Source organism: Ailuropoda melanoleuca, chromosome 4, assembly GCF_002007445.2.
Source record: "Ailuropoda melanoleuca isolate Jingjing chromosome 4, ASM200744v2, whole genome shotgun sequence".
In the NCBI taxonomy this organism is placed as follows: Eukaryota; Metazoa; Chordata; class Mammalia; order Carnivora; family Ursidae; genus Ailuropoda; species Ailuropoda melanoleuca.
The window spans coordinates 20,432,992-20,460,825 of record NC_048221.1 but is presented as its reverse complement, the minus strand read 5'-3'; the positions used below and the strand labels follow the sequence as shown (position 1 = coordinate 20,460,825).

The following is a 27,834-nucleotide window of genomic DNA, read 5'->3' as shown; positions in this document are numbered from 1 at the left end:
AGAGGGTGGTGGAGGATAAAGGAAAGTAGAAGGAGATTCTGAAATTTCTGGCCCTAGTTTATGGTTCCTACAAAGGTAAGAATTAGAGGAAGTAGAGAAGGTGTTTTGGGGAATTTTTATTTAACATCTATTTCTACCCTCCCCAAGTGAACTATTTGTTCTAGGTCCTAAGTTATAAAACAGTAATTAATTCTAACAGACAGATATGTTTGTCAAAACATATATTTAAATCATACAAGCGGAGCCTGGAGCATCTTGTAGGGCCAAACAATAAAGAAGGGCTCAAAAATCCCCCAAAACCAACAGAACAAAACACACAGCAACGGGGGTATGTGAAAAGGACTCAGGCGCTCCCAAGAGGCCAGAGCTGGAATAATTTGAGCAACAAAATAAATCAAGCAGTATCGGGTTATAACCCAGAATACACTATGCATATCCCTATGTCTAGACTGACATAAACACGTGACTGAATAAATAAGTGGGAGAGAACAGGTAAATCTCCCATGCAGAATAATTCCAAATAATGTAGATATTCTGTCCTCAAGGACGGAGGGGGCATCAATCCCCACTCATTCATCATGGGCTACCCAGAGTAACTTCCTTCCAAAAGGCACAGTCTGGAAAGTGGGGGAAAGAAGTAACTTTACGCTGGAGAAACCTGACAAACACTCCTCATCAGACGATCTAGTTCACCATCAACAGTGGAAGACGTGTTGATAGATTGTCACTTGGATCTGATGTGATGACAGCATTTTCCCTGTGTGGTTTCCCTCCCCCAGGCCCATAACCCTAGTCTAATTGTGAGAGAAACATCAGACAAATCCCAACTGAGGGCTCTCAAATACCTGACCAGTACTCCTCAGAACTGCCAAGGTCATCAAGAACAAGGAAAATCTGACAAACTGTTACAGCCAAGAGGAACCTAAGGGCGACTCAATGCAATGTGGTCTCCTGGATGGGGTCCTAGAACAGAAAAGAGACATTAGGTGAAAACTAAGGAAATCTAAATAAAGTCTGGGTTTGATAATAATGTATTGGTTCATCAATTGTTACAAATGTACCATATTAATGTAAGATGGTACTCATAGGTGAAATTGGGTTTGGGGGATATGGGGAATCCCTGTACTATCTTCACAATTTTTTGTAAATCTTAAACGATCCTAAATTAAAAGCTCATTTAAGACAAAAAATCCAGTTATTTAATGGAGAATGACTGATTAGGTGAAGAATAGAACATTTCAAAATTGGGGACTTTTCAGCCAGCTATTAAAATCAATGGAGAGTACAGGTATAGAGATGAAGAAATAGTTAATACGGGGGAGTGTGTGTGTGTGTGTGTGTGTGTGTGTGTGTGTACGCATGTGTGCTGTTTTGCTAGGTATCCATAAGGCCAACTGCACCCAGAGATCAGGCAACTGAATGTCTGAGTGACAAAAGCACCCCATCCCCCACCCCGGCCACAAGCTGTACCTCCCACCCACTGCAGCTGGATTCCAGAGGCGCTGTTAGAGGACCACTACTTTCAGTGAAGATAGTGTCTCTCACACTTGAGTAGTCCAAGTAGATCCTTTTTTTTTTTTTTAAGATTTTACTTATTCATTTGAGAGAGAGAGAGGGAGCATGAGGTGGAGGGGCAGAGGGAGAGGGGGCGAGAGAAGCAGACTCCCCACTGAGCAGGGATCCTGACACGGGGCTGGATCCCAGGACCCTGAGATCCGACCTGAGCCGAAGGCATACGCTTAACTGACCGAGCCACCCAGGCACCCCTCTAAGTGGATTCTTTTTAAAGGGAAAGATACTACCCCAGATGTCTGAGAATATGCCTGGTGGCCCAAGTTATAGAAATTCTAGATTAAGAAAATGAAGTCTTAATCTTGGAAGTGTCTTGCAGTTGTGAAATATCACTCTAAGAGTTGAGTCTTGGGTAGGTAAAATATCATTTGTTTTTGAAATGAAAATCCACAATTTAAAAACTTTGTCCCTTGCAGAGCTCTGACAATGTGTCCCTGGAAACCCAAGTTAGGAAGCACAGCACCGAGTCATCAAAATCCTGGGAGAGAAAAGGAAGAGAAAAGGCATAGCGGTGGGCAGCCCTCGGGGGTTAGGTGTGCAGGAGGCTCAGAGAGAAGCCAGCTCAGGAGCATGCTCTAGGAGGCTGGTCTTTCAGAAAAGAAGTGCAGCTAATAGTGATCTGATGTTTGGCGTATGAGGAAGATTGTATTTTGAGGCAACTGTCATGTGGCATGTTTGGGAAGAATTAGCCATAGATACCTAACAAACTGAGCAAGTACATAAGAGAGAAGATATTCATTTCAGGAAAAAAAAAAAAAAGAATTAGGGGAGAGGAAAGTAATCCCAGCGTACTGCTTGGCTCGGAGGTATAGGCGTTTACATGGTCAGAGCAAGTAAACTGAAGGTCACTAATGTAATCACTGAAGGTTAATTCAATAAAAACAGTGATGCAATTATAAAAGATAGAATGAAAGTGAGAAATTTTTAAAGGAGCAAGATCTTACATGACATCATAGGAAGCCAGTAACATCTAAGACTTCTGAATCAAGAAATGGCTAAAATAACGGACAATAGGGGCGCCTGGGTAGCGCAGTCGTTAAGCGTCTGCCTTCGGCTCAGGGCATGATCCCGGCGTTCTGGGATCGAGTCCCACATTGGGCTCCTCCGCTGGGAACCTGCTTCTTCCTTTCCCACTCTCCCTGCTTGTGTTCCCTCTCTCTCTGGCTATCTCTCTGTCAAATAAATAAATAAAATCTTTAAAAAAAAATAACGGACAATAGTTGCCTTTAAGGAGTGGGATTGAGGGTAGGGAAGGGTAAGTCAAGAGACTGTCTTTCTTTATTATTTTTTAAGTACTTCTTGACTTTTAAAATTCTGTATGACTTTGCCTACATACTTTGATAATAACAAAAAGACACAAATACCCCACCCCACACCCCATGTGATTCCAAGTCAAATCTGGTCAAATCTGAAAGTGATCACCGTAAACACCAAGGATGGAAGTCTCCAGGGGTCAGCAACATTTGAACCGAGAGCCCTGTCCTCTGCCATTGGTGACAATGACTCAGTGAGACCCTGAACACTGAGCATCTGGCAATGGTCCTGAGTTTCCCCTGCTAATCTAAATCCCACAGAATCATTAAAAACAAACAAATGTGAGATAGGTTCCGTTCAGTTTCTCCCAAGACCTTCTGCCAGATTCCCATCCCAGCTGCCTTGCCTAATGCAACTGTCCTGGCATGGTTGCCTTACCCAAGACGGAATTGCCCGAGCCACCAGGCAGCGAGGTTTTGAGCGCAGGTATGCGGCAGGCCACACTGCCTGAGTGAGTGGAGTCCTCCCACCCAGTGTGAGCAGGGCAGTCCCTGCCCTGTTTGAGTCCAGGCCCCCAAGCCTTGCCATGGTGGCCTCCTTTGCTGGCTCACCTCCCTGATGAGAGCCCGTGTTTATTTGTGCAATGATGAAATCTCTGTCCCCGCCTATAATTTCCTTGCAAACTGCTTCCCTCCAAAGCAGCATGTCTATGCTTGAAGTTGAAAATTCTACATTTACTCACTGAATTTCATAGATTAGAAGGGTGCATTTTCACAGCCAAGGAAACAGTCAAAAAAACTAAGAGGCAGCCCACGGAATGGGAGAATATATTTGCAAATGACACTACAGAAAAGACAGGTATCCAAGATCTACAAAGAACTTCTCAAACTCAATACACAAGAAACAAATAAATCATAAAATGGGCAGAAGATGTGAATAGACACTTTTCCAATGAAGACATACAAATGGCTAACAGACACATGAAAAAATGTTCAAAATCATTAGGCATCAGGGAAATTCAAATCAAAACCACACTGAAATACCACCTTATGCAAAATTGACAAGGCAAGAAACAACAATTGCTGGAGAGCATGTGGAGAAAGGGGATCCCTCCTACATTGTTGGTGGGAATGCAAGTTGGTACAGCCACTCTGGAAAACAGTGTGGAAGTCCCTTAAAAAGTTAACAGTTGAGCTACCCTATGATCCAGCAATTGCACTACTGGGTATTTACCCCAGAGATACAGACGTAGTGAAGAGAAGGGCCATATGCACCCCAATGTTCATAGCTGCATTNCCCAATGTTCATAGCAGCAATATCCACAATAGCTAAATCGTGGAAGGAGCTGAGATGCCCTTCAACAGATGACTGGATTAAGAAGCTGTGGTCCATATATACAATGGAATATTACTCAGCTATCAGAAAGAATGAGTTCTCAACATTTGCTGCAACATGGACGGGCACTGGAGGAGATAATGCTAAGTGAAATAAGTCAAGCAGAGAAAGACAATCATATGGTTTCTCTCATCTATGGAACATAAGAAGTAGGAAGATCAGTAGGAGAAGAAAGGGAAGAAGAAAGGGGGGTAAACAGAAGGGGGAACGAGCATGAGAGACTATGGACTCTGAGAACAAACTGAGGGCTTCAGAGGGGAGGAGGGTGGGGGAATGGGATAGACTGGTGATGGGTAGTAAGGAGGGCACGTATTGCATGGTGCACTGGGTGTTATACGCAACTAATGAATCGTGGAACTTCACATCAAAAACCAGGGGTGTACTGTATGGTGACTAACATAATATAATAAAAACAAAAAAAAAAAAGAAGGGTGCATTTTCTATTTTCTCACTCTACCCTCCGGATTCCTCAGGACTCTAGATAAATTCCGGAGTGAATTTATAAGGAGACACCAATGGAGAGAAAACCTTTATTTGCATAATAACAAACATGGGTGAAGTAAGAAGAGGCATATGAGAAGCAGATTAGGGTGGGAGAAGAGAAGGCTCTCTGGGGATCAGGCAGAAAGAGCAGAGGCGCTCTCATAACCGCTAACACATTCCGAGGTTGGCATCTGGACTCTGCTCTGTCCTCACGCTCCCCTGGGACTTCTCTTTCCTTGGTTCCTACTCTCCCTGCTGGCCCTCTTTCCTTGTCTCACAGTCCCAAAAGGCTCCCCCCACAAACCCGGTGGAGGGGCACAGCTTCATACCCAAACATGCTTGGCAGCAACAACTCAGAAGCTGTCACTTGGATTTTTTGCAGCTCTTTGTGATTTTGACACCCTTGGACTGACAGGAGTGGCCCCTCCTGCCACCAGAGGACTCTGGCTTTTCTAATAAGGAAGGGCCTGGCCAATCAGCCCAAGAAGGGCCTGGATTCTCTTCCAGGCTGCTGTCTCTGCAGAAATGCCCCCCGGGGTGGAAGGTGTTGCTGCAACAAGGGATGTCACCTGAGTTTTCAGGCGGATAGTCTGTGGTGAAAGAAAGGTGGAGAGGAAGACTCAGCCCTCCGTCTCTCCAGGCTCAGGTCCTCGAGCCCCTCCCTAGCTGCTTCCCTTCTCAAACTAAAGGCGCCAACTCCAAGTCCCCACCCAGTGGCATGCCCTCCTCCTTTCCCAGGCATCAGAAGGCCCTCCCCCCAAGTTCTTAGACCAGACCATCCCCCCAGTCCCACCTGCGGCTTCAGCAGAAGGTGCACACTCCTCACATTCCCACTTCTTACTGTTGGATCTAAGAGAGGAGCAGTCCCTGTGGGTTCCGTGGGACCCGCATGTCGCACACAGAATGAGGCGCCACCTCCTGCGGGAAGAGCCAAGGGAGGGTTGTGGGGACGAATATTATACTAACTACCACTCTCACAATGTTTGCTACAGGCCAGGCCTTTGCTGAGGGCTTCTCAGGCAATTTTCACTGAACGTTTTACCCATGACCCATTGTGGCTGAGGGCCAATCCCCGGACTCCGCGCTCAGGCACAGATACTTGAAAGGTGGATTTGCAAAGGAATGGACCCGAGGGTGCTCCACCGGGCACAAGGAGGAGCAGACCTTGCAGGACCCTGTCCACCTGTGCATGAGTGAGTCCTGGGCTGGACAAGTGTGGAACTTGAGTTCGCCCTGAGGTCTGCAGACAAGAGTGAGTTTCTTGCTACCGATGACTGTGCCAAGGTCTAACTCAAGGATGGCACCAATGAGAGATCTTTCTAGCCAGGAGCCTTTCCCTACCCTTCTTCCTCAAAGCTGTCTCTGCCTTTTTCATACAGACAGATGGGGGCATCACAATGTTGATAGCGCTGATACAACTCCGAGAAAGCCCCTGGCTCGAGTTCCCAGGCAGCATCTCTGCAGTGGGAAAAGAAACAATGAGTAAGGGGCACATAACTGGTGGTGAAACCTTTGTCTACCTGGGAGGAACTAGAGAGAACTCAAGCTAGCAGACCAAAAGAGCTCAACGGGTTGCCTGAGTACTTTAAACAAGATGGGCTGAGTGGCCTGGAAGTAGGAGAGGGCTGAAGCAGGATGAGTGGAACATGGGGTTTCTTAGTTCCACACTGGAATTCAAGAACCAACCCCCAGGGAATTCTGATCCCCAAGCACCCTTTTCAGGAACATGTCTACCCCCATTCTCACATTTCCCCCCCACCTCCTTTTCTTTTGATAACCGACAAGCCCTCCCTCCACTCCTTCCTTCTTTACCATATACCAGTGCCTGGGCTGCTTCTTCATTCTCTGAACTAACCTCACACTCACCTCCTCTCTAGAAATCTAGGCAACCCACTCCCTGACTCAATTCCTGCCTTAGAGTTTCCACTACCTGTCTGGAATATGAATTCCCATTCTTAGCATTTCTTGAGGAAACTCTTCTCGATTGTTACACTGTGGACATTTGAAGAAGTGTTTGGCTGATGTGTGCGCATATTTCTGTAAGAGAAACACGGAAGAGCGTTGTGTTTAGAAAAACACCATCATTGATCACCTTCTCTCCACCCCAACCCTCATCTCACAAAGAGGATGTTGCTAAGAGAGCTTGATTGGAGATTTCCATAAAAGGGCTATGGGTGGGCTAGTGTGAGGGGTGCAAATCCAGGCATCAGACCAGAGACCAAGCTCAATTTGAGAGAGCTCCCAGGAATGCCTCAGCTGTTGTCTCTGGCTGTGGGGCCTGCAGTGGGGACCCAATCAAGGGTCCCTTTCCTTCCATCCCAGGAAGCAAGGCTGATTTTGAGGCCACTTGACTCATTCAAGCTCGTTTGCTCTAGCCATCCTGAGGATTTTGCTCAATCTAAATGTTATCCTGGATGAGGTCTCACAGGTCAGGGGCGACCAGAGACTGGGCTGACTTTCCTCTGACTGTCTGGAACCCGCCCTGCACATAGGCCACCAGGATGGCACCCAGAAGCCAAGACTGCCTGAGCGTTCCTAGGGTGCTCCGAACTAGAGAAAAATGTGGAAGGTCCCCAGGGAGGAGAAAACCCCACCTGTATGCACTTGCGGTGGTAGATAGTTTGACTACAACACGGACTCTGGATGTTTTCGACACTTGCTTGGGATAAGTCTTCACAACACAAGACACAGCTTTCCTCCCCTGCCTTCCCCCGTTGGATGTCCTGTGTTGGGCGATGTTTTCCACAAAATGATCTGAGGCAGAGTAAACAGACTCGATTTCTGGTTTGTCACTGATGCAGTCTTCCAGCTGCCCGGCCTACGAAGGGCAGCCACCCGGGCCAATGCCCAGTGAACCTCCATGCTCACGGGGGGGGGGGGCAGGGGGGGGANACAGCCACATGCCTTCTCACAGCTGTTCCCCCACTGAGCAAAACTCCCGGGACTATCTCCACAGCCTCCCATTCCTGAAAGCTCCACTTAGCCCTGAGCAGCTGTCTAAGAACAGCAGCTGTTTGTAATTTAAGAAGTGGATGGGAAGCAAGAAGTAACCCCTGTGAAATCGCCAAGTCAAGACACTGTTTCTCATTATTGGATGGTAGGACAGATTCACCAGTGAATCAAAACAGGCCTGTGAGAACTGGACTCTGATTTCATTAGTGGCTAATCACAAGCAACTTGCAAAGGGCACCACAACTTTTCCCCTTCATCACTCACTTGTACTCTCCAAAAAATTGTGAAAGGCAACCCCTTTCTTGGCCACAAGGAAGATGGAAGTTTCTGACGCATTGATCCTTCTGGCAGTTGATGGCAGCTCCCTTTTTCTTGCACACAAAGCAGATCTGCAAATGAGATCCCAGGCAGTGCTCATGGCCCCAAGAAAGACAAACAGACATTCTGTGGCACATCACAGTATGGAATGGAAATTCTAGGAAGCAATATCCATTTCCTTTCCTCAGTTGACCTGAAAGCTCTGGGGGCACCCCAAAGCTGAGCTTAAAGCAGCACTGAATTAATTTTTTCCCCAGGATGTTACTCCCTCTCTTCATACTACACCCCAGAGAAGCATGCAGCTTAAGAGAAGGACCTGTTGGGAAATCCAAGAGTCCTTTGACTTCTCAACTAACAGCTAGGGAAAAGAACAGAAATAGGGACGATCAGAGAGGTATGAGAAGAGGCCTACCCCGAGGCCCCCATAGTGGGGGATTCTAACCTTCCTAGAAGCCCGGGCTGCCTCCTTTTTGATGTCTTCAGGCAGGAATCCATGGAAACCTCTGTTGGACTGGCCCCTCTGAGGCAGCTTGCTAGATAGGATCTGGGGGAGGAGTAGAACCAGGCTGTCAACATTGATGATCGGTGAAACAGTGCAGTGGGGTGAGGAGGATAACAGGGTAAGAGAGCTAGAATATAGAGTTTGGTGGGATATATATACATTTACAGGGTAATTTACTTAATAAAGGCTTATACAACATTAACTGTGCTCTAAGTGCTTTTTAAATATTAACTCATTTAATCCTTGTAACAACCTGAAGAGGTAGGTGCCATCATCATCCCCATTTTATAGGAGAGATTATGTGACTTGCTCAAGGTCACAGGACTCCAGAACCTGGGCTCTTACGTACCTCTGTGTTACACTGTCTCTCATTTACTGAAGATTGCTTTTCTGTGCGGAGCCCTTTGGGGAAACACTCCCTGTATATCGACTCATTTATGTTCACTACAAGCCTGTGATACAGATGCTATTGTGATCCTCATCTCTCAGAGGACCGCACTGAGGTGTAGGAAGGTAAGTGACATGGCTGGGGTCATACAGCAAGGAGGCAACAGAGTCGGCATTCACATCCAGGCCCACAGAACCCACACTCTTACCCTGCCCACCGTACTTCCCCTTAGTACAGAACATATACTCTTCTCAGAGTGCGTTCTCTACAGGAAGGGAAACAAGGCTTTTAAAATCTGACTATAGGACTGCCTGGGTGGCACAGTTGGCTAAGTGTCTAACTCTTGGTTTCAGCTCACTCCTTGATCTCAGGGTCGTAAGATGGGGCCCAGCCCACATCGGGCCCCTCGCTGAGCACAGAGCCTACTTACGACTCTCTCACCTTCCCTCTACCCCTCCCTCTAAATAAAATAAAATCTCCCCACTATAGTCATTCTGCCCTACTGGGGAAGGGGAGGAATTGAACTTTTCTTTTCTTTAAAAACTTTTCTTTAAAAACACAATTCAAGGGCCACTTGTATTATAGCCATATGTTTCCAATTAGGCGTAAAACATATCTGTTCAACACTAATTATCTCAGGGCTTTAGGACTATATGAGTGGTTTTTGTTTTATTTATATTTCTAAGTATTACTAATGTTTTCTAAATGAGCATTATTTCTATAAACAGAAAAATCAATAGTGAAAGAGTAGAAATAATTTAAATGTCCTTTAAGAGTGGTTTGTTTTAATACTTTTTGGCACCCCCATACCACAGAATACCAATTAGCTGTTAAAAAAAAAAACTAGATCAATATGTTCTACACGGAAAAATCTTCATAAGTATTAAGGGGTAAAAAACAAGCAAAATACAAAACACTGTGTACAGTATATTTATTTTTATGTTGAAAATGTGTATGCTTGTAAAGGCACTGAAATTAACCAAGACCTAACATCCAAACCAGACGGCACTTACAAGAGAGGAAAATCGCAGACCAATCTTTCTCATGAGTACGGGTATAAAAATGAAACAAAGTATTAGCAAATCGAATCCAGCACCATATAAAAAGGATAATACATCATAATCAAGCAGGGTTTATACCAGAAATGCATGGTTAGTTTAACATTTAAAATTCAATTGATGTAGGGGCGCCTGGGTGGCGCAGCAGTTAAGCGTCTGCCTTCGGCTCAGGACGTGATCCCGGCATTATGGGATCGAGCCCCGCATCAGGCTCCTCTGCTGGGAGCCTACTTCTTCCTCTCCCACTCCCCCTGCTTGTGTTCCCTCCCTCGCTGGCTGTCTCTATCTCTGTCGAATAAATAAATAAAATCTTTAAAAATAAAATAAAATAAAATTCAATTGATGTAACAAACTCCGTAAACAAAATAAAGGAGAAAAATGATCATTTCGATAGATGCAGAAAAAGCATTTGACAAAATGCAATACACATTCATGATATCCTCAACAAACTAGAAATATAAGGAACCTTCTTTAATCTGATGAAAAGCCTACAGCTAACATCATATTTTAACGTTGAAAAATTGGATGCTATCCTCTGATGTTGGGAGTGACACAAGGATATTTACTCCCGTAACTCCTACTCGACACCTGATCGAAAGTCCTACCTAGCATAATAAGGCAAGAAGAAGAATTAAAAGAATTGAAAGATTGGAAATGAAGTAGGACTATCTTTATTCACACTACATAATTGTGTACATAGGAAATCCTAAGGCATTTAACAAAAAAATTCAAAAATAAAAACAACTACTGAACCAATAAGTGAACTTAACAAGATTGCAGGATATAAAATCAACATACAAAATAAACTGCATCTATATATACCAACATCCAAACCTGAAACTGAAATTTTAAAATACCATTTATGTTTGTAATAGCATAAAAATCACAAAATATTTACACATTCATTTCATAAAAGATGTACAAGACTTCTTCACTAAAAAAAAAAAAACACTGCTAAATAAAAAATAAGTAAAAAATAAATAAAACATTGTGGAGACAAATTTTAAAAGACCCAAATAAATGGGGAAATATATCACATCCATAGATTGAAGATTCAATATGTCAATTCTTCCCAAATTGATCTATAAATCCAATGCAATCCCAATATCAACCCCAATAGGCCTTTTTAAAAAGAAAAACTGACAAGCTAAATGTAAGATTTATATGGAAAAGGACCTGATAGCCAAAACAATCTTAAAAAAAGGTTGTAGAACTTATAATACTTAATTTTTTTTATTTAAAGATTTTATTTATTTATTGGACAGAGATAGAGACAGCCAGCGAGAGAGGGAACACAAGCAGAGGGAGTGGGAGAAGAAGAAGCAGGCTCTCAGCGGAGGAGCCTGATGTGGGGCTCGATCCCACAACGCAGGGATCACGCCCTGAGCCGAAGGCAGACGCTTAACCGCTGTGCCACCCAGGCGCCCCCAATATAATACTTAATTTTGAGACACTATAAAGCCACAATAATCAAAACGTGCAGTGCTGTTGGAAGGATGATGCACAGATCAACGACGTAAAATAAATCATCCAGATCCACAGATACATGGTCAATTGATTTCAATAAAGACACCAAGGTAATTCAATGGGTGGGCAAAGATATCTTGGTACACATACAAAAAGCACTAGTAAAAGAAAAAAAATGATGAACTGAACTTCATCAAAACTAAAAATAATTGTTCTTCGAAAGACACCATTAAGAAAATGAGGCATGCCACGGACTTGGAGAAAATAGTGACAATACACTTATCTAAAAAAGGATGTGCATCCAGAATATATAAAAACATTCTTATAAATTGATAAGACAAAATAACCCTACTCTTACAATGGAAAAATATTTGTACTTCACTAAAGAACGTATGTGAATGGCCAGTAAGCACACAAAAAGAAGCTCCACATCTTAACAGGGAAATGCAAATTAAAACCACAGTGAGATGCCAGTACACACCTAGCAGAATGGCTACAATTAAAAAGATAGACCATATCAAGTTCTGGCAGGAATAGCGTGCAACTGGAACTCTCATAAATTGCTAGTGCGGGTGTAAACTGGTACAACCACTTTGGAAAGTGATTTGGCAACTTCACATTAAAGTTAAACATACAGTTAGCACACTACCAATAAATCCACTCCCAGGCATTTGCCCAAGGGAAGTGAAAATATGTGTTTACAAAAAGACTTGAACATGAATATTCACAGCCACTTTATTCATAATAGCTCCCCAACAGAAACAATTTACATGCCCATCAACAGAAGGATAAATAAGCCAATGACAAAACAGTCATACAACAGAATACTACTAGGCAACAAAAAGGCACAAGCTACCAACACATGCAACATCATGGACGAATCCCCAAAACATTGCATTGAGTCAGAGAAGCCAGACAAGAATACAATTGCTGTATGATTCCATTTATATGAAATTTAAGAAGAGGCAAAACTAATCTATACATCAGAACAGTGATGATCTCTGAGGGGACTGGCTGGAAGGGTACAGGTGGGAACTTGCTGGGGTGATGGAAATACTTTGGGGTGGTGTTTACACGAGGATATACATTATATCCCCAAGATAATAGGAGCTTATCAAAACTCATCAACCTGTACACTTACAATTGATGCATTCTATAGTGTGCAAATTATAGCTAATAAAGAAAAGCATGGTGGGTCAAAAACAGCTCAAAGGACAGTTGATAGCATGTGCTTCTAGGAAGAGGAAGAAAGATGGGGAACACTGTTTTGGGGAGTGACTTTTTATTGTACCTTCTTTATACTGTCAGGATTTTATAGCAGGTATGTACACTACTTTTTAAAGACTAGATTTTAAAAAGAAAAAAACTATTAAGAAAAACAAACAGGGCTATGGATTTGAGGCTGGATGAAAAACAGAGAACAGACTGTACAGCAAAAGCCATGAAACATTCAAAGCACAGGGGACCTTATACTCACAAGACAAAAATAATGCACGCTGAGATTGTCTTTCTGAAGAAATTCCCCCAGTTTTTCGGGATCCCCAGGTTCTTGAAGGCATAGCCGGCAAACTGGAGGAGAGAATGTTAAGAATTCATTTTGGGAGTACAAGGGAGAGTCATGTATTGGGAAGAGGACATTTTGACAAGGATGGAGGTTGGGATGAAGTGTTGCATGGTATCAGTTAGGCTTTTATATAATTTTGGCCACATTTGAGGGAGTTGGCTGCAGCTGCTCACTTTTTATACTTTTCTCTCAAGTGGTTTTAAATAACTTGTTTCTTGAACTTTGGATTAGCCATTTAAAAATCAAGGACCCTGAGTTCTTCGGGATCCTAGAGAATCTGGGAAATAAGTAGGACGGACAGTTAGAGAAGCAAGGTTGCTGCCCTGCGTAGGTGGCCTTTGCTGAGGCCCGAAGGCAGCGGTTGAACAGAACCTCCAGTCTTTCTTACCAGGCCCTGAAGACGGCTTCCTTTGGGTTACCCTCCTTGTCTTGGCAGATTTTCTATACAAGAGAAGGAAGAGGTACAAAGTGGTGTTTGAGGATCCTGTCAACACCCTTTATAACATTTCCCTCAAAATGCCTCCATGGGTCTGATGAAGGACCAAAATATCAAAAGGCTAAGACATCAGTTTCTTTTTTATTGCATAATTTTGAGAGCACAAAACGTACCCACTAAGTCATTTGAATTATGTGAAACTGTAATTATCTTTCTGTTCCCATTGGCTGTGCTGCCTGTGTAGACTGAATGAATGCAGGAGCAAACCCCCTTTTGCTCTTCCGTTTCTTCTGCCACCTACTCTGAATCTCTGGTGGTACCATGTTCACAAAGCATAATGAAATACTAAAATTGAGGGTGAAATCCTAGTGCGAAGCACTATTCTTGGCTCTTCACATGTATTAGCTCAAAGAATCTACCGAAGGCTCTAAAAAGTGGGTGCTATTATTATGCACATTTTCCAGGTGAGGAAACTGAGGCATAAAGAAATGAAGTAACCTGTCCCAGGTCACCTAGCGTCAGCAAGTGTTAGACCCTGGATATGAATCTAGATCATAGGGCTCCAGAGCCAGCACTTTGCTACTAGGGACAGCCCTGGGGGCACAGGTTACCGGGCAGTTTCCAGGGGACCACTGGTGTATGCTTCCACGCTACCCAAAGCCAGCCCTCAAGACCACACAAAGGGGACAAAAAGTACAGCATGTACCATGGGTCTTTGGACAATTTCTCCCAAACTCCCTCATGTCACCTACTCTACCTCAATCTTTGACGTTCCTTCTTCTTTTCTTTTATAGTCTTCATTCGCTGCTGCCTCTCTCTCCTAACTTGAATTCTTCTATACTATTTTGAGGACAATACAGGTTCTTCCAGCTATAAATACAAACAGGGCTTGGTCAGCAATTTAATTCTACATTTGGTTCCACGGGGTCAAAGTCCAACCCATGTGACAATAAAACGGACCCACCCACTATCAACTCCAGTAGTAGCCAATAAATATTAAATTGCATCAGAACTGCTCTAGGCATTTCATCTGTGTTAACTCACAAAAACGCAGTGCAGGAGGTACCACTGCTCTCCCCATTTTCAAGATGAGGAGACTGAGGCACAGAGAGGTCACAAAGAGGCACTTGCCCAAGATGAGAGTTACTGCTTATACTCAGCAGAGTTAAGAATTGGAACCACTGCCTGACCTGACTAAACGGGTCTTCGTTTTCTTCGTGCCTACTAAACGCACGAGGTAGCACTCAGGATAAAGAGGCTCATTTTGCTTCCAAGTATAGGAGCCTTAATTCTACCAGGTAAGGGCTTAGAGAAGGTAGCTCTTTCCCAGGAAAAGGAGTCCCTGGGATTTTGGCTGCCTGAAGCAAGAACTCCCTCTAGTGGGAGACAAGAGAGAACACTGACACATCACCCCTTGTCATCAGGCTCGGCTGGCCATTGAGGTTTGGTCTGTTCCCAACCTTTGTCCTAGATCTGAGCCAAGAGCAAAATGTCCCAAAGTGGAGACGACACCCTGCCTCCCCCCCCCCACCAATGTCAGCAGACCGCAAATTTAGCGTTCACTGGCTAACGGGGAAATCCCGGAAAGGGAAGAGACGATTGAAAAAGACATAAAATCCACTCCCATGAAGGAAGGACTGTGTCTAGTCAAGGGAGGGGGAAGGACAGCATTTCTTCGGAGGAGAGCTGAGTGAATCGGGTCACTCCAGGGACAGACACTCCAGCACCCATGTCCTCAGAGCACAGCTGGGAAGCGTGAACATCTGCAGGGGCTGTCCACTGTTCTCCTTGGATACAACTGCTAAGGCTGTTCAGAAAACTACGACTAGACCACCCTTCCTCTCTTTGTGTTTGCTCCATCTCCTCTTCCGACCCATGAGTTGCACTTGCAGAAGTCATGGCACTTGATGGCTTCTTATTCAACAAAAGCACTTGGCCAGGCTGGAAGAGAAGAGAGGAGGGCTCGCACTAGGGGGACCCACTTTCGGGACTACTGAGCGGCTCCGGGTCGTTGTGGGGAAATCCCGGCCATCAGGCAATAGAAATAAAACCTTGAAACGTCAGTTCTTTGCATCGCTGGACGAAGACGTTCCTTGAGTGGGATTCTGTGCACACTGGTAGTTACGGGAAGACGCAACAATCTTCAGAGCATTTGAGGAGGGACGTTGCAAATGCCGGCTTCCACGAGCAGCTCAGTCCGAGATTTCCTAACGAGCGGATGCTCCCTTGGAACGGTTACCAAGCTTTTCACTGGATGAGCGTTGGGTAAAGCCTTGTTGAAAAAATTAATAAATAAGCGTGTTCGGCCCCGCCGCCGCAAGAATAAACAATGATTTATTTGGAAAATACGTGTCGGTGTGGCCACAACCGTCCCCCGGAGGTAACAGCCGGAGAAGGGGCTCAAGGAGCATCCCGCGGATGCCAGGCCAGGCTCATGTCGCGCCTGCCGGGCGGCTGGTGCGCGGCCGGGCCGGAGGTCGCCTCCGCCGCTCGCTCCTCACGGTAGCGCACAGGCCGCGGCTCCCGGTCGGGGCCGCCCGCCCAGCTGTCGCCGAGGGCGCCGCTGTCCGGAGCTTTATTCGTTGTCACAAGCCGTGGTAGCTACCTCACGGGCGGCCGCCCCGCGCGGTGACTGCGCCGGCGAAGGGGGCGAGCGCGCAAACGGGGGCCGGGTCACGCGGACTGCGACCCAGGGAGACTGCGGCCGCGGGGACCACCGCGTCACCGACCGTTGGTAGGGGAGGACCGCTAACGGCCGCGCGCTAACGGCCGCGCGCCCGCCCCGCCCCCTAGCGGGAGCGCCCGGACCTCCAGAATCCGTCCCGCGGAAGACAAGCCCAGAGGCGGGGCGAAGAACGTCGCGCCATGGTGACGTAGTGTCGCCGGCGCGGGCGGGTGACGCCAACTGGGCCCGTTGTCTGTGTGTGGGGCTAGGGGCCCCGGGACAGCGGGGGCTCCCGGCGCGGGCGGCGGTGGGTCGGGAGGGCCTGGACATGGCGCTGAGGGGCCGCCCCGGTGGAAGATGAATAAGGGCTGGCTGGAGCTGGAGAGCGACCCTGGTGAGGAGGGTGCTGGACGGGCCGGGGTCAGAGGAGGCCGGGTGGGCCCGAAACGCGCCCGCCTGACCACCACCTGCTCTTTTTGTCGCCCCACCCAGGCCTCTTCACCCTCTTGGTGGAAGATTTCGGTAAGAGTCTCTCCTACCCGCCCGATCCGGGCTGTGGAGGCCCACTCCTGTGCCCTCGCTCCACAGCCTGGGGCTGCCCGTCCCGACTTCTTTCCTTCCCTGATCGCAGGTGTCAAAGGGGTGCAGGTGGAGGAGATCTATGACCTTCAGAGCAAATGTCAGGGGTGAGTGGCTTGGTGCTAGGGCCTTCCCTTAACACCCCGAGGGCAAGGGAAGGGCCAGGGGAGGAGTGCCCCTCAAGGGAGGTAGTGTAGGAATCCCAAGTTATAAAGTCTCATACATGGAAGCACCCCTCGTCTTTGGGTGCCCTCCTGATCGAGCTGATATTTTTGTTTTCTCCCAGTCTTCCTTCAGCACTTCCCTTTATGTAGTAGTCCCTTTCCCCCTGTATAAATCTAACCATCCTTTGCAGTACAGTTCAGCTGCCTTTTCTGGTTTTGTAGCGGGAAGGTAGCCCCTTCTCTTGACCCAGGTCACACAGTGCCTGCTGTAATTTATTAATTACTGATTTCATGTACCTGTGTGCCGGTGGCTTTAATCCCTTCACAAAGGCCTTGTATTGATTGGCTGGTGTGTGGCATCTGACAAGGCCCCCTCCAGGGTGACCAACTTCAGGGCCTTGTCTTGGTCGTCCCGCAGAGTAAAGGTGTGGAGCGATTACAGTGCATGAACTGAGAGATCTCTTTTTATCTTCCAGGAAAGAAGGGACTGATATAGGTGTTCATTTGCTTTCTTCACTGCACTGAGGCCCAGGCCTTGGGGTTCACAGTGAGAATTAGTGTTTAAATTCCTCGATCAGAGGTTTTTTTCTTGCTTTACCTTCTGTTCCTACCTTATTGTGGGCCACAGGTTCCAGCTTTTCTTCTCTTATCCCAGAACCATAGACTTCATGAGGACGCAGGGTATCCTGTAGCCTCACAGCCAGAAGCTGATGCTTGACTCTGCCTGCAGCAGTCTTCTGAGTGTGAGGGCAAAGGGCCAATTGAGGCATTGTTGGAAAGAAGCCAGGGTAGAGGTGGGATCATGGGAAGGGCACCTGAGTGGCAACACAGGGTATGGGAATAGGCAGGAGAAGAAAGGGGATGCTGATTGCCTTCCCCCACTTGGCTGGTCTAGCTTTGCCCCTTACTTTCCCCAGCCCAGTGTATGGATTCATCTTCCTGTTCAAATGGATCGAAGAACGCCGATCCCGTCGCAAGGTGTCTACCTTGGTGGATGATACGTCTGTGATTGATGATGATATTGTGAATAACATGTTCTTTGCCCATCAGGTCTGCTGAGCTCTGTGTTCCGTCTGGAGGGTGGGATGCTGCCATTGTCTTTGCTGGGAAGTGGAAGTGGGGGAAGGCAGGAGGAGAAGATAGGCAGATACCAGCAGTGGCGGTTAGAGAAGTCCCCTGGCAGAAGGAGCTGAGCTCTTAGTTCATTACAAAAGGGAGTACCTTTAGAGCAGGCGGGTGTTGAGTCTGCTCTGCATCTCCCCAGACAGCTGGTGGGTATTTAGTTGAATGAACAAATGTTGGGTGGAGCTGAGGGAAGCTGATGAGTTTTGTTGTCCAGATAGGACTGTCCCTCTGTGGGTCCCCATTCTCAATGAGTAAATGAGTATGGCTTGGGGTGAGGCATGCTGTGTATGAGTGACTGTTCTTGGGTTTCACAGCTGATCCCCAACTCTTGTGCCACTCATGCCCTGCTGAGCGTGCTCCTGAACTGCAGCAGTGTGGACCTGGGGCCCACCCTGAGTCGCATGAAGGACTTCACCAAAGGCTTCAGCCCGGAGGTAGGCCACGGTACCTCAATCCCGGCTCCCAGCTTGCTGGGCAGATCTGATTCCCGGGCCCACTTGCAGTGCTACCATATGGCATTTGATGCGATGAGGCCATTTTCTTTCAAATAATTTACCTTATGTTTGACCCTTAAATTTTAGGCTCAAGACCTAAGGAGGAAAGGAACATTCCTTAGGTGACAGTGTGTTAGGAATTTGTCAGGTCTGTGTCAGGCCACGTTGCTCTCCAGTGTCCACTCATTACCGTGCCAGACTAACCCCATTGTTCTGGGGCTCCGGAGTTCTTTTCTGTCCCCACTAACCTTTCAGGAAAATCCATCTATGCTGCTTCAGGTTCCTGGAATGCCTCCAGGCCTGTTCTCCGGAGCTTTGCTTCCCACCCAGAGGCCCACCTGAGAAGTTGTTTTGATGTCTTATTTCCGTCTCTCTAGAGCAAAGGATATGCGATTGGCAATGCCCCAGAGTTGGCCAAGGCACATAATAGCCATGCCAGGTATGTGGGAGCTGTGGGAGCTGATGGGAGGGTGTGGGGGAGGAAGGATTGTCTCATTCTGGGCCCTGAGTATGTCCTTCCCTAGGCCTGAGCCACGCCACCTCCCCGAGAAGCAGAATGGCCTTAGTGCTGTGCGGACGATGGAAGCGTTTCACTTTGTCAGCTATGTGCCTATCACGGGCCGGCTTTTCGAGCTGGATGGGCTGAAGGTCTACCCCATTGACCATGGTAGGGACCCATTGGGTTTTTCTGCTTACCTTCTAGGGAGCTAGGGCTCAGGATTCTCGGGTGCTTGGGGACCCAGTGGCAGGGGGGTGGTGTTGAGGGCATCTGTCTCTGGCTGGATGGCACCCTGCACTGCGCTACCTGACTACCCCAGACTCCCTGACTCAACTGCTCTCCGTCTTCCTTCCCACTCCTGGCCTGTCCAAACTCAGGGCTTCCCACCTGCTGACTCCTCATCTTGGTCTTCCCTAGGGCCCTGGGGGGAGGATGAGGAGTGGACAGACAAGGCCCGGCGGGTCATCATGGAGCGAATCGGCCTTGCCACCGCAGGGTAAGGGCTCTGTGCTTGCCCTTCCCTCTGGAGCTGTGCCTCCATTGGGAGGGACGCAGAAAGGGGAAAGCAGAGAGGTCAGATGACTCATGCAAGGCCACATGTTGAATCTGGCCAGGTCAAGCTGAGATCTTGGGCTTCCACCTCCTTGCCCTATTTCTCACCCAGGCTGCGTATGGCCTGCTTTGGGACAGGCGGGGGAGGGGGAGGCCTTGGTGGAGCCTTAGGTGTCCCAGACATGCTGGCTCACTTGCTGATAGGCCCCTCGTGCAGGTCATTGGAAGGCACCAGTTCAGCTGCCTGGTGTGCATTGCTAGCTGCTGCCCGCCTGTTGGGGTGGCGCCCATACCTGTGGCTATAGTTGTGACTTCAGGGAGCCCTGCCAGATTTTTTATCTCAGCTTGATGGTGGTGCTGGGGCGGGAGCTGCTCTCACGGCTGCGGCTGTGACTGCAGGGAGCCCTACCACGACATCCGCTTCAACCTGATGGCGGTGGTGCCCGACCGCAGGATCAAGTACGAGGCCAGGCTGCATGTGCTGAAGGTGAACCGTCAGACAGTACTGGAGGCCCTGCAGCAGGTGGGGACCGCTCCCGCCATCCCTCTTCCCTCCACTGGGGTGTGGTTTCTGATTCCCAGATCACTCTTTATTATGGATCTGTTGGGCTTCACCTGACCACTCCTTTCCTTTGCTTTCCCTGTGGGAAAGCTGGGACTTGGGGTGGGGAGGGCGAATAGCTTCTAAAAGGAGGTTTGGGTTCAGCTATTCTGTTTCCTTGTGAGTGAGCAGGTAGAACTAAGGCCCTTCCCTGTCCAAGCAAGCGGCTGGGGGTTCTGCTTTCACTCCTCTGAGCCTTGAATTCTGTTTTTAGCTGATCAGGGTAACACAGCCAGAGCTGATTCAGACCCACAAGTCTCAAGAGCCACAGCTGGCTGAGGAGTCCAAACCAGCCAGCAGCAAGTCCCCGCTGGCGCTGGAGGCAAGCAGGGCCGCAGCGGCCTCCGAGTGCACTCACACAGGTACCGGGGATCTTGGCGCCTCCCCTTGGCCTCGGAGCCACCCCATCACAGCTTGAGCCGAGAGGCCCAAGCAGAGCAAGTCTGTTTGTATGGATGCACTTGGGCAGAGGTTCAGAGGCTCCTGTGGGAGGCCTGAGGCCCGGTGCCAGTAGCCCTCTCTCCTCGGAACATGGAGGGAGAGCAGTCATCTCCTAAAGCAAGGTACTTGTAAAGGGCTGACATTACCACAGCTCCTGAACCTTCTCTATAATAAATATTCCCTTTCTGGTTTTCTTAAGAAGCTTTTTTTTTTTTCCTGTCTCCCTCCCTCCCTTTTCCCGTCTCATCCTTCATCTCGCTGTGGGCCCACGACCTAGAGTTTGCGGACTCTCATCCCGTTAGCCAGCGCACCTGTTCCTCTCTGGCAAGGGAGGAGGGAGCAGTGCTATATCTGGGGAGATGGTGGTCTGAGGACAGGTTTTCTGGATCTGGCTGAAGGTCCTGCCTGTGCTCCTTGTCCTCTCAGACGGTGTGGAGGAAGTGGCTGGTTCCTGCCCCCAAGCCCCAGCCCACAGCCCTCCCAGCAAACCCAAGCTGGTGGTGAAGCCTCCTGGGAGCAGCCTCAATGGGGTTCCTCCCAACCCCGCTCCCATTGTTCAGCGGCTGCCGGCCTTTCTGGACAATCACAACTATGCCAAGTCCCCCATGCAGGTGAGCTGGGAGCACCCTTGCCCGAGCCCCTCCAGTACTCCCCTGAGAGGCTGCAACAAGCAGTTTCCTTAGGTGGTTCCTTGGTGTTCACCCTATACGAAGGCCTAGGTGGCCAAGTCTCTCTGCTACCCAGAAAGGCCCCACAGGGGCTGAGAGAGGCAGAGAGAACTCCAGCTTTCAGTCCACTCACACGGCAGTGGGGCAGGATGTTTAGGGCATGTTCCTGGTACCACTCTATGAGTTAGGTTTTGCTGGCACAATAAAGGCACGTGTTTCAGGGTGCTCTGTTTGTCTTAGAAGTCTTGCACAGGCGGGTCGTGTGGGTGGGCAGCAGCCTCCCCAGGAATCAAGGGTGGGCTCGGAACACCTGGGATTCGGTGGACGTGACCTGGAGAGCCGTGTTGGCTTTCTGGCTGTGAGTACTGTGTCCAGGCCGGGCTGACTGGTCCCTGCTCATGGCTGCTTTTGGTCTCTGCCTCAGGAGGAGGAAGACCTGGCAGCAGGTGTGGGCCGCAGCCGAGTTCCAGTCCGCCCCCCCCAGCAGTACTCGGACGACGAGGATGACTACGAGGATGATGAGGACGATGACGTGCAGAACACCAACTCTGCCATCAGGTCAGCCTCAGCTCCGGAAGGCTGGAAGCTCGAGTGCTACAGATGCTATCTTGACTATTCCAACCCATGTCTGAGGCTGCCCTTTAGCATATAACACTGAGCACCTGCTGAGTGCTGGGTCCTGTGGGAGGCTGGCACGCGGGGGCTGACGACAGGTCCCAGGTCCCCAAGACTCCAGGAGGGCTTGGGGGAGTGTTAAAGACATTTAACCAGATAACAAGGCCTGTCTGTTGGGAGGTGGCCTTCCGGCGAGGCCTCGAAGGACTGGATGAAGCAGGGGTGGAGGAGATGGGGCAGGGAGCAGCTCTGTCAGAAGACCTCGCATTGGCGCAAGGCCAGAGTGAGGCAGCTGGAATAGAGGTGTCCTTTGGGAACACGTGGCTGTGGTGTTTGGAGCTTAGGGGGCCAGGCTTGGCATGGCCAGGTCAGGCTGTCAGACCCAGTGTGAGGAGCTGCCGTGTCAGTCTCTGGAGGCCAGGACGTGCCCAGGGCTATTCTGGACACTGCTGGGCGGGGTCGCCTGGCCCCTTCCCTTGTCTCACCTCTCCTTGGGCCCCCCAGGTACAAGCGAAAGGGGCCAGGGAAGCCAGGGCCTCTGAGTGGCTCTGGGGACGGGCAGCTGTCGGTGCTGCAGCCCAACACCATCAATGTCTTGGCTGAGAAGCTCAAAGAGTCCCAGAAAGACCTCTCAATTCCTCTGTCCATCAAGACAAACAGCGGGGCGGCAAGCCCAGCCGTGGCGGTCCCCACACACTCGCAGCCCTCGCCCACCCCCAGCAACGAGAGCACGGACACAGCCTCCGAGATCGGCAGTGCTTTCAACTCGCCGCTGCGGTCGCCCATTCGCTCAGCCAACCCGACGCGGCCCTCCAGCCCTGTCACTTCTCACATCTCCAAGGTGCTTTTTGGAGAGGATGACAGCCTGCTCCGTGTTGACTGCATCCGCTACAATCGCGCTGTACGCGACCTCGGTCCTGTCATCAGCACGGGCCTGCTGCACCTCGCTGAGGATGGGGTGCTGAGTCCCCTGGCACTGACAGGTGCGCCTGTGACTGCTCACTGGCCGCTTGGTGTACTGAGCAGGGGGGTGGCCAAGTGACCACCAAGTGTTCTGTGCTCTGAGGGGTCTTCTCGTGCCTTCTTTTCCCAGAGGGTGGGAAGGGTTCCTCACCCTGCAGCAGACCGAGCCAAGGCAGCCAGGGGTCCAGTAGCCCGGAAGAGAAGGAGGTAGTGGACACTGCGGACAGCAGAGAGAAGCCTGGGTTGGCCAGGCCTGGTGAGCCCTTGAGTGGGGAGAAGTACTCACCCAAGGTGAGTCCCTTTGCAGCCTTCTCTTCTTATCTTGCTGGTGGGAAGGCCTGAGGCACTGCCGCCCAGGTGCTGGGGCCTTGGAGCTCTGGTGTAAAGGTGGGTGGTGGAAGCCTGGCGCCAGGAAGCCTGTCTGGGTTGGGTAGCAGCCGGGGCCTTCGTAGGCTCTGCGGACTCTGGCTGCTCATCCTTGCCTCCAGCTGCCTCCTGGTGGGGGGACTTTGATGCTGGCCAGCCCCCCTGAGGGGGGCATTGCGGGATTTTGGCAGGAGTTGCTGGCACTGCTGAAGTGTGTGGAGGCAGAGATTGCAAACTACGAGGCCTGCCTCAAGGAAGAGGTGGAGAAGAGGAAGAAGTTCAAGGTGGGTCATCTCTCCAGCGGCTGGTCCTCAGCGGACGTGTGACCTCCCGAGGTCAGCTGGTGGCTGCTGTGGGGAGATGGGCTAAGGGCTCTCATCCTTCTCTCCCACAGATTGACGACCAGAGAAGGACCCACAACTATGACGAGTTCATCTGTACCTTCATCTCCATGCTGGCCCAGGAAGGTGAGGGGACTTACCACTGCAGCTGACCTGGCGTGCCCTGCTCAGGCCATGTCCCTCAGGCCCCTTTTGGGGCTTGAGCAGCCCGGAGGGGCCCAGGAGGGCCAGGAGAGCGTCCGCTCCTGGCCTGAGGCTGTGGCCCATGGAGTGGGTGGCTGTTGTGCCCCCAGCCACCTGTTCAAGGGCCTCGGCCTCTTCGCAGGCATGCTGGCCAACCTGGTGGAGCAGAACATTTCGGTGCGGCGGCGCCAAGGGGTCAGCATCGGCCGGCTCCACAAGCAGCGGAAGCCCGACCGGCGGAAACGTTCGCGCCCTTACAAGGCCAAGCGCCAGTGAGGACTGCTGGCCCATACTCTGCAGCCCGCTCTTGCCGCGTGGCCCTCACAGGGGCCCCCTCCCTGCCCCGCTCCCCCTCTTCCCAGTATTACTGAATAGTTCCAGCCAGAGAGCCCAGCCCCTGGGAGTGGGAGCCAGGCTGGATTCCATGCGTTGCCCAGGGCCCGGCAGGGCAGGGCAGCCCCTCGTGCTCTGGAAGCAACAGCTGGCGCTGGGGCGCAGTGAGGTGCTGCGGCTGCATCCACAGCCGGCTGTGGAGTGGCAGGACCTGGCCTTTCTGCCTCAGCAGCAGAGTATATATTTTACCTACAGAGACATCTATTTTTCTGGGCTCTAACCCGTCTTGCCACCACTGTGTTGACACAGCCAGCTTCCTGACTGCATTCTTTCCAACAGTTGTCATCCTGGTGGGCCCAGGTCCCCGCCTCGTGCTGGAGCCCTGACTGCAGGGTCCCAGCTGGGCGCCTGGGTGGGCGTCAGGCCCTGCGGCTCTAGCCCCAGCCACTGGTCGTCCCTGTTGTGAGGAAGCCAGGTCTGCTTTTCCTTCCAGAAGAGCTCCAAACTCAGGGACCCAGCTGCTGGGCTGGATTGGGAGCAGGGTGTCCTAGTAGGGGTGGAATGAGCAGCCCGCTGGGGTCCCACAGCCTGCGCAGAGAGAAGTGTTCCAGCTGTTTATTGGCCTGTAAGCTCCCCTCCCGGCTTCAGCCGCGCTTGTCAAGACTGCTGTCTGCACCAAGGCTCTGGGGCTCTTTGGCTTCAGTGTTGTAGCCCTGGCAGTGGGCCTGCCTGGGGCTCCTGGGCTCTGTCCCTGGAGCCTGGGGTTCAGAGGAGCCCCTGCCCAGCCCCTCAGTATTACCACATCTCCCTCCTCTTAGGGATAGCAGAGACAGGGCTGCTCGCAGGAAGCTGACGCCACTCGGCTCTCCGTGCCGCACCAGCTTCTTGAGCCTCTGCAAGGCACTCAGGGTGGGGGACAGCAGGACTAAGACAACCCGCTGGAGCCCCAGCGTTCCCAGAGGGCCTAATGCCAAGGGCAACGGGCCCAGCACTGTCTGTGGAGCTCAGGCCCCAACAGAGCCCCATGGCCTCTGCCAGATGGCCTCGAAGGTGATCTAAGCAGGCCCCTTATCTGTACATAGTGACCGGGGCAGGGGATGGCTGGCCAGTGTAGCAGCCGCCTCTGTGCTGAGCACAGCCTGACTTCTCTGGCCCCTGTAAATATTGCATCAATGAATGAATAAAACTCTCCTAAGAAATGAACTCTCCTGTGGTTGCTGGCCTAAGATTTATAGGCTAGGTTGTGGTGAGAGGGAGGACCTAACCAAACCTGGGCCCAAGGGACTGTGACCAGAGGGGTGAGAAGTATGCATTCTCCGGCATCCAGCCTTCTAGGGCAGAGATTCTTGGAACCTTAGACCCAGGATTTAGAACTTGAGCTGAGGAGGGGCTTTGGGTGGGCTGTGGAACCTAAAGAGGCACTCTGGGAGGAGAGAGCTGTGGCTTTCCTCCAGTTCGGGGATGGCCTTGCTGCCTGAACAGATGCCAGGGCTCTGGGCTGAGGAGGCGAGGCAGCCTCTAGCCTTGCGTGGTGCGCTGTCCCTGGAGGGGTCCCCTTGGAGGGCGCAGCTCTACCCCTGTTGCATTTGGACAGGTCCAGCAGGCCAAGGCTGCTCCCCGTGTGCTGGCCCCACTGCTAAGCACATTCACTCCGGAGGCCACCGCAGCCCCTCACGCCCACTGCTGCCCCGCCAGTGAAACCCACAGAGGGGCACTGACGAGTAGCCGAGGCCCAGCTGGACTGTTTAGAAAACAACTTTAATGGCCCCAGCTCTTCTGTCCTGAGTCTAGTAGTCCAGGGCACAGATGAGGGCCACACCACGCTTTATCCAGTGTCGCTGGGGCTGGTCAGAGGGGAGCTCCACGGCGATGATGTAGTTAGTGGAGTGGCCTGTGGTCGACAGCGTTCCTGGAGCAGGCAAGAAGGGAGGCTTAAGTTGTCTGTCACAGGAGCAGGAACAGGGTCGGAACAGGGTACAGGCAAAGGACTCAGCAGACTGAGGTGGGGGCAAGCAGGGGCCCTGACCCGAGAGGGAGACTGCCCGGTGAACGGGTCTGCCCAGGGCTCAGGCCTGTCCAGGGTTATCACGCGATTGAGGATAGGAGTGGGAGAGCTGGGGGCCGCTGCTCATTCCCTGTCGGACCCAGCCCAGGCCCACCTCCCCTCCCAAGTCTCCATTACCCCCTCTGAACCTTCCTTAGTAGACGGGGGCTCCTAAGACCCAGGTGGGTTTACTGAGGGAGACAAGAAGATGGGTGAGCTCAGGGGCCACTTCCCACAGACTGAGCCCAAGCTCTGGGCCTTACCCTCCCTGCCTGCTGGTGGTCCAGCTCTGTCCTGTCCCGGTCACTCTCAGGAAGGCTGACCGGCCTCTGTCAGCCCTGTTCAGCTGACCTCACCAGTTAGGCTGGCCCCGTCCTGGGCCCCCAGCCGTGGTGCAGGTTCCCCACCCTGGGCCCGTACCCGCTCGGGTCAGCGTCTTGTAGATGGGGCACAGGTAGAAGTCCTGGTTCTGGATCTTGCGGTTGTGCGTCGGCAGAAGCCAGATAACGGCCATCTCTGTGTATAGCTCCTTGGGCCGAGACTCGGCCAGCTGGAAGGCCACAGGGTCCCAGCGGGCACCTTCCAGGAACAGTCCATGGATGTAGCACCCCTCACTGGGCCTTTTCTTGAGCTCCGACACGGACTGCTGCATTACCTGTGGCGGGCGCACAGACATGCCCCCCACATGTATAAACACCTGGAATCTGGGTTAGGGTTTGGGTCAGGAGGCACTAACTCCCTCCTGAGAGTTCTGCCCACCCGCCCATTACTCACCCACCATTTTATTTTATTTATCTGTTTTTTAAAGATTTTTGTTTGTTTATTTGAGAAAGAGCATTAGAACGTGAGCAGGGTGAGGGGCAGAGAAAGAGAGAGAAGCAGGCTCCCCACTGAACAGGGGGCCCAATGCGGGGCTCGATCCCAGCATCCCGGGATCACAACCTGAACCAAAGGCAGACGCTTAACCGACTGAGCCACCCAGGCACCCCACTCACCCACCATTTTAGTTGGCAGCCTGCAGTCTGTGTCCCACCCCTAGGGATTTCCTGGGGGCTCACAGCCTCTTCTGGCTTGGCTCTCCCTGCCCCCAAACCCCACTCAGGACGCCCAACAGGCAGCCAGCTGTGCCCTCGGCACCCCTCCTGCCTGGTCCCTGTAAATACTGGGGGCGTGACCCAGGCCATACCCAGCCTGACCCTGGTGTGACCTTGGCTGCGTGCAAACCTTGAAATCAAACGAGATGGTGTCGATAGAGATGACAGACTTGCGGGCAAAGTTCTGCAGCGTGCCCGTCAGGAAGGCCTGGGGGAAGAAGAAGCCACTGATCCAGAAGACAGCTGGGATGCCGCCTTGGATCCAGGCCTGCAGGAAGTCCAGCCGCTGCATCAGGTCCATGACCCATGAGGACAGCGGCTTGAGCGATGGGTAGGCCTTCGCGTTCCAGAGCTCAGGCACGATGTTGTTGTACAGGCTGGTAGCCATCAGCTCCAGCTGCGAGGACATTACCACCAGCCCCTTGAGTGCCTTCAGCAGGTCTTGCAGCGTCTCCGTGATCACCTGCAGCAGCCGGTTGTACCTAGGGGGCCAGGGGCAAGGAAGCAAGCAGTGGTCGGTGGCGGGCAGGATCTGTACTCCCCAGTTGTAGGCCACAGACAGAAAAACAATGGCACAGTGTGCGGGCTGCAAGCATAGAGCTGAGTCGGGCAGCCTGGGTACTGAGCTAGGCTCTGCTCCTTAGCAAACATGTAACTTTAGTTCACTTCACAGTTTGTTGCCTTGGTGTACTCATCTGTGAAGTGGGAACGATAAAAT

The 27,834-nt window shown here is 50.8% G+C and overlaps 3 protein-coding genes across 15 annotated transcripts in view; 1 reads left to right on the top strand and 2 right to left on the bottom strand.

Moving 5' to 3' along the window:
- Window positions 1–103: 103 nt before the first annotated feature.
- Window positions 104–16,143, bottom strand: PHF7 (PHD finger protein 7). Of its 6 annotated transcripts, none has more exons than XM_019799399.2 (11): window positions 15,224–16,143; window positions 14,147–14,259; window positions 13,342–13,394; window positions 12,867–12,958; window positions 8,417–8,518; window positions 7,921–8,045; window positions 7,299–7,458; window positions 6,635–6,741; window positions 6,046–6,162; window positions 5,498–5,622; window positions 4,738–5,294 (listed from the first exon to the last, which is right to left on the bottom strand). In XM_019799399.2, exons 2-11 carry the CDS (start codon window positions 14,188–14,190, stop codon window positions 5,068–5,070), a joined length of 1,152 nt encoding a protein of 383 aa, XP_019654958.1. In that variant the 5' UTR covers window positions 14,191–14,259; window positions 15,224–16,143; the 3' UTR covers window positions 4,738–5,067. The 6 variants fall into 6 exon arrangements, with proteins under 6 accessions (XP_034514318.1, XP_019654958.1, XP_011222940.1 ...); XM_011224638.3 differs by having other exon boundaries at window positions 15,372–16,143; XM_002919000.4 differs by having other exon boundaries at window positions 15,441–16,143.
- Window positions 16,144–16,258: 115 nt separating this feature from the next.
- BAP1 (BRCA1 associated protein 1) lies at window positions 16,259–25,181 on the top strand. 5 transcript variants are annotated; one of them, XM_034658422.1, is made up of 17 exons: window positions 16,259–16,448; window positions 16,547–16,576; window positions 16,686–16,740; window positions 17,715–17,847; window positions 18,237–18,356; window positions 18,794–18,855; window positions 18,941–19,083; window positions 19,333–19,411; window positions 19,921–19,990; window positions 20,283–20,430; window positions 20,936–21,120; window positions 21,602–21,735; window positions 22,297–22,775; window positions 22,886–23,046; window positions 23,313–23,405; window positions 23,516–23,588; window positions 23,788–25,181. In XM_034658422.1, the coding sequence occupies exons 1-17, from the start codon at window positions 16,412–16,414 to the stop codon at window positions 23,919–23,921; spliced, it is 2,136 nt and encodes a 711-aa protein (XP_034514313.1). In that variant the 5' UTR covers window positions 16,259–16,411; the 3' UTR covers window positions 23,922–25,181. The 5 variants fall into 5 exon arrangements, with proteins under 5 accessions (XP_034514313.1, XP_034514312.1, XP_034514311.1 ...); XM_034658421.1 differs by having other exon boundaries at window positions 23,244–23,405; XM_034658420.1 differs by having other exon boundaries at window positions 19,867–19,990; window positions 23,244–23,405.
- A 46-nt stretch (window positions 25,182–25,227) lies between these two features.
- Window positions 25,228–27,834, bottom strand: part of DNAH1 (dynein axonemal heavy chain 1) — a 76,168-nt gene continuing 73,561 nt past the window's right edge. For all 4 annotated transcript variants that reach the window (XM_019799401.2, XM_034658418.1, XM_034658417.1 and 1 more), the window contains 3 exons: window positions 27,247–27,598; window positions 26,443–26,677; window positions 25,228–25,887 (listed from right to left, as the gene is read on the bottom strand). In XM_019799401.2, the coding sequence (XP_019654960.2) occupies window positions 25,766–25,887; window positions 26,443–26,677; window positions 27,247–27,598 (709 nt within the window). In that variant the 3' untranslated portion in view covers window positions 25,228–25,765. The remainder of the gene's footprint in view (window positions 25,888–26,442; window positions 26,678–27,246; window positions 27,599–27,834) is intronic.